Source organism: Leopardus geoffroyi, chromosome A3 (genome assembly GCF_018350155.1).
Source record: "Leopardus geoffroyi isolate Oge1 chromosome A3, O.geoffroyi_Oge1_pat1.0, whole genome shotgun sequence".
Classification (NCBI taxonomy): Eukaryota; Metazoa; Chordata; class Mammalia; order Carnivora; family Felidae; genus Leopardus; species Leopardus geoffroyi.
The window spans coordinates 27,416,543-27,422,276 of record NC_059336.1 but is presented as its reverse complement, the minus strand read 5'-3'; the positions used below and the strand labels follow the sequence as shown (position 1 = coordinate 27,422,276).

Below are 5,734 nucleotides of genomic sequence, written 5' to 3'. Positions count from 1 at the left end.
GGAGGATGGCCACACAGGTGAAGTGCTGTTCTCATGACGTCATTTCACATGCTCATACTATCAACAGATTTCCCCCATAGAATCCGAAGCATGGTTTTATCAGGCTTCTCCACTGTAAAATTACCTTTTTGCTCCTTTCCATACTCTACTCGCAGGAGGTAAGTGACTAAGCACAGCCCATATTGAAGGGAGAGGCGAAGCTCCCCCTCCTTGAGGAGGGAGTGTCTACATAAATTTACTTGGAATTCTTCTGCACAGAAAATCTGTCTTTTCTCGCCAAGGTATTTATTTAATTATTTATTCAGATCAGTATGGACTCCTGGATTTTATTTCTACATTGTATTACAATCCAATGCTATATTTTATTAGTCAAATCATCCCAACTTTGGTTGTTCAGAATTCTTTCAACCTAACTCCTGTGTCCCATTAACATGCCCCAGCCTTCTCAGTTTTAAAACACTTCCTGGCTTTCTGGCATTGCAAGGTGCTCTGGGCTCGTGTGTATTCCCTGCCCCAGCCCTAGAACAGGAGATAAGAGGGTGATTAAGAGAGCATATGCCACAAATTTGTGTGGTGGACGTTACCTTGGTGCAATGACGTAAGGAACAAAACTGGAAAACGAATGTGAAATGTAGTGGGAAAGGACATTTTTCATGTGAATCATATCCAGAAGGTATATCTTTAAGAATTAGGTGGACTGTATACATGAATTATCATTATGTCATCTTGTATTTCAAGACAGCAATAAAGTCTCATGCAATACTGCAATTGAAACCAATTCTTAAGTCCTTTACGTTTCCTCCAAACTTCAAAGGACTCCAATCTCCAAAAGGATCCATTACTAGTGGTAACACGTAAAATAACAACAAAGGAATAACTAAAAACTTATGTCTTGGAGTTATGTATTTATTTCTGCCTCTACCTTATATAGTGAGCTCCATAGTAGTGGAATTTATTCATCTCTGTCTTCACAGCTCACTGCTTTTGCATAGGAACTAAATAAATTAGATTACCCCATAGTTTGTCTTTGGGAACCTATTCATCAACCAAACAAAGTGCATGTATATTCTTCTGAAATGTCCTGTTCCTTCCATTTGTTGATTTTGTTCTGTTCATGCAAATTGCCTTCTCACTAACACTTACCGGTTGAAATCATACACATTTTATAAGGCACCACTTTAATCTTAAATTCACTTGCGATTTTCCCTGAATACTTGGCTTCACCTTTCCCTCTCCTGAATTCCATGACAACTTCCTTGAGTTTCTTGCTATAGTTTTTTTTATGTGCTGGTTATATTCCCTTTCTAAGGGAGAGGTTCTGAGTTGTCCTTATCAGTTCATCACTTGGTGTATTGAGTGTTCGATCTCTGATTAAAGAACAAACAAGTCAGAAAACTGGCAATGAGCTTTATTAGAATCTACTGTAAGGTCATTCTGGGGGGGGGGTGTCAAGGAATCAGAAGGAAGAAGATGTGGACCTCTTCAGCTTACTTTATTAGAATAGGTTGAGAAGTAAAGGAACAGAAAATTGTACTTGATTCATGTAGAGTTTGCCTTGGGTCTTGAATAATTTTCTATGTTTATATCATAATCTTGAGGGAAAGTCACTGTATATGTCCTTGGCTTTGGACGAGGTGGCTTTGTAATTTTTTTATGTGCTTCCAATTCCACGATATTGAGGCAACAGTATCTCCCATTCTCACATAGTACTTCACGTATTTCACTTAGTTTGCATATTTTCCTGCAATATCCTCGTATATATTCACCCCAGCATCTCTTAAGTTGTTCACTTACTGTGCATATAAAGAACAATAGGCCAAGATCAGTGTTTGAGACTAAAAGGCAACTTTGGTCATGGGGAAGACAGAGGATGTTTGTAGGGATTAGGTGTATGGAAAACCTGCAGGCATATACTCATAATATCCTATGGAGGATGCTCCAAGAAGGTAAACCTCAGTGTTTATGTCTAACTGATCGCTCATATTTATTTCCTCCTGGGTTTTGGGCTTCCATCCAACATCCAATGGACTCCCCCCAAAGCATCAGCTCTTGTTGGGAAAATAAAGGAACGGAAGCTTTGATTGCAGGGTATGGAACTATTACTCCATCTGGGAATCTCAGCACATCTGCCACTGTTTGGGTGCCGCAGGGCACCACTTCTCTACCACTGCCCCACCTGTAATGCCCAGAGAATAGTATTTGTTACTCTGTATTTCTGTCTGAGTCAGACTGTGTTCTTGGGTTCATACTCCCTACCATGATCAAGAAAGACTGTCTTGTTGTTCAGTCAGGTGTTTTTTTCCCTCAGTAATACTCCTCCCCGATTCTCAGCATTGCACATTTTTGCCAGTGCAGGTCTTCCTTTGACTTCTATGTCATCACAATAATCTTGAACTTGTTTTATTCCTCTCTGAGTCCTCATTCCTCTTCCACTTCTAGAGCGAGAGTTTCTCCAATGTTCAGTCCCAGACTTTGCTCACCTTGATATATAGTCTTTTCTTTAGTGAACCTAAATACTTTTAGTGATCTACAGAGTTAAGATGTTCAGATTTTGGCTTCTGGACTTATATAATCCCCTGAGATAGACCCCAGAAGATGAAGACTGAAAACAGAGATGCTGCCTCCAACCCCAGATTCCAGAATTCCTTTGATTCTTAGGAGTTTGAGGGGCTGGGGATGGACCACTTCTAATCCTATAGTAAGAGCCAAATATAAGAGATCTGCTTTTGAAAGAGGAAAGAAAATGAATTTTTACGTTCTTAATATGGGCCAAGCCTTATGCCGGATTTTTTTACAAATGTTATAAAGCCCCTATGATCCAGGTGTCATATCTCCACAATGAGGGAACTGAAGCTCAGAGAGCCTTTACCATTTATCCAAAGTTGACCAGCCAGGAGATACTGAAGGCATATTTCTGACACCTGACTTCACAGTTTGTGCTTCTTCCACTATCCACACACTGTAGACTAAAATATATATTGGAGTGGAAGAAAATATGGCTAGGTGGCAGAGTAAAAACTGTATCCTAATAAATAGGGGCATTCCTAGATATGGTCTCACTCCTTTCTATAATGACACCTTCCCAGAGGAAATTATGGCCTCTTTTCAGCTCTGTCAATACTTTTTTTTTTTTTTTTTTTTTTTAAAGAACAGTACCATGGTAGAAGGCATCAGGGAGAGGGAATTTCTGGTGAGGTTGGGTAGACTTCAGCCATCCCAAGGGGGCCTATCTTCTCCTGCCATGACTTATGAAATTCCCTTGGTTCTTAGAAATACTCCATCCCATTGTTGATTTGGGTGAGCCTCTGGAAAGCTCTGGATTACCTGTGGACTTCTGGAACAGCAGAATTGCAATGATCAGGAGGAGCTTCAAGGCCAGGCTTGCCACAGGATGTGGCAGCCAAAGCTCTTTGTCCAGTGGGTTGCACACCATGTCACCTTCCTCAGAGACTTGGATTCTTATGCACCAGACCAGAACGGATGGCATGATATGAAGTGTGTTCCCAAACTTCTGAACTGTAGACTTCGTACCATGTGGGTGGGCACAGGAAATTTGAGGTTACCCACTTTTCCCCCACGTGGAATTCAGAGACACGGCATGTTCTACCCCATCTTATCTGATGCTTTCTGTCGGCTGTAGACTACTGGTGAGAATAATCTGTGCTTTCTGTACTTTGGCTGTCTGCCCTGTTAGACCAAGGTAGACATGTGCTCACATCTAGTTATGAATAAAAGAATACAAACAATGAAGCATTCTCCATTTGCAGCATTCAGCTAAGTGTAGCATCTCTGGGTGTTGTGTCTATCACTTCAGTCTGTCCAAATGGCAGCCCACTTTCATCCTCACATCCTGGATATACTTAATGACTCACAGACAAGCAATATACAATGATAGAGGAATAATTGGATGACTACAATAAAATTTCATCTAGAAACAACAGAAAGGGGGAGAAAAGACAGAGGTAACACAGCAATATAGCATTGTCCTGATGGACAATAGCAAGGGTTTCTCTCCTGCCAACATAGAGAATTCTTCGATTTGTATTTTTTCCATTCTGTTCTCTGGGAAGATTCCCTTTGTCCATGGATCTCAGTGGCTCTCTCTTGGAGGAGGTTGGGGGAGACTTCTTCTGGGGGATATGCTACTTTAGCAACACATTTCCTATTAGTGCAGGTATTGGAAATTATACGAATGATTTTGTTACCCAGGCTTTGATTTCTCTTGCGTTATAACTCGTTTGAAAGATAAGACTTTCCTTTGAATTGCTTTTAGTCATGTTCGTCTGTAAGATCAATCAATAAATAGTTTTGAATCATGGAAACTCATTTTAGATCCCAACCAGGGCACTGATATTGACAGAATAAGCTTCTGGAGATTATGCCATCTCTAAACCATCTCTAAGCTCATCCCTTAACTTAACAGTCTCTCACTCAGGCTCTGGCTGTAAGCATTCGATACGATAGCATCTGGACAGTGTAGATGAACTAATTGAGAGTGATCTCCATGAATTTATGGTAGTATCAACGTATGTGTTTGTGTAATGCCACCGGCAACACTGGTCTATCTAAATTCAGAAATGTACACAACATTAATTGCGTTAATGTAGGATTGTGGTGTCCAAGGAATTAAAGGACTAAAAGAAGAAGAACATAGGAGCCCTAGTTATTGGCTAGAGAGCTATTGAAGTAGATCACGGACTCTCTTCTGGTTAGAGACAGAAATATAAACAAAGCGGGGCTGATAAATTGATTTTTGAGTTTTCAAGATGAAGAGTTTATTTATGTTAACAAAATACATTGCTTGTTCAATGGAGAGAACATTCTGTATCTAATCTGCACTGTCTTTTTCACCAATTCCGTGATTAGAAAATTCACATTCTTTTGTCCCACAGGTAACATTAAGACTGCATTTTAGAAAAAGTGGTGTCTCCATACTCCCACTTCAATACTGTGTGTGTGCTTGCATGTGTGCATGTGTGTGTGTGCCCGCGTGTGCGTGTATGCACACACGTATGTGTGTGTGTCTTTTCTGTCCCCTGCTGCCAGAGAGTCTATGAACATGATCTTCTAGATTGATTCCATAGAGAGTCTTCCTTTCGCAAGACTCCCTTAGGGCTAAAAAAGTACATGTTCCCATGTGCAAGATGGGATGAATAAAGAACATGATGTTTCTTAGGAAAAGTACAACATTTTAATGTACTTCTTATGAAAAGACATGAGTGTAATATATTTCTGGATAACTCACCTATCATGCTCTGTTGAGTCGAAGAGTTAGGAGAGTAAATTATTTGATTATTTAAATGGGTCAGTCAGGGAGGTTGTGTTTGTTTGCAAGAGTTAAAAAGTTTTTCTTTTTATGTCAATTAAAAATAGACTTGAAAAATAGTTTTCTTGTATAGTGTGTGCATTATTAACAAGAATCAGGAAATAAAAACCAAACACAAGAAAGGAAATAACCAGTGGCATTACTACTGTCTAAAGAAAACATCTGAAAACATGCATACCATTTATAATTTTTTCCTTAATAGAGCAAAAATACCTTTATTGTTTAATCCAGATATCACCTTATGGGGTTTTCCTGATTAACAGGAAAGATGTGATAAAACTGTTTCAGACTTACATCAATTGCATGGCTTTTGAAAGTCTAGGATTCTTCAAATCTCTGTGGGTTCCAGATGTTTACATTCTTAGGATACACCGGCTTTCAGAATTCTCTATCTTCATTTGCTAATTC

General features: G+C 39.5%; 1 protein-coding gene across 1 annotated transcript; it reads right to left on the bottom strand.

Moving 5' to 3' along the window:
• Nucleotides 1-1,477: 1,477 nt before the first annotated feature.
• On the bottom strand, nt 1,478-3,433 carry DEFB127 (defensin beta 127). Its single transcript, XM_045443829.1, has 2 exons — nt 3,325-3,433; nt 1,478-1,793 (listed from the first exon to the last, which is right to left on the bottom strand). Exons 1-2 carry the CDS (start codon nt 3,431-3,433, stop codon nt 1,540-1,542), a joined length of 363 nt encoding a protein of 120 aa, XP_045299785.1. The 3' UTR covers nt 1,478-1,539.
• Between the last annotated feature and the right edge of the window lie 2,301 nt (nt 3,434-5,734).

Excerpts from the sequence above, each read along its gene's own strand:
- DEFB127 (XM_045443829.1), bottom strand. The coding sequence starts at position 3,433 with ATGGTGTGCAACCCACTGGACAAAGAGCTTTGGCTGCCACATCCTGTG. Across the intron at positions 1,794-3,324 it reads GCTGTTCCAGAAGTCCACAG|TAAGTGAACAACTTAAGAGA; the intron begins GTAATCCAGAGC and ends TTATATGCACAG.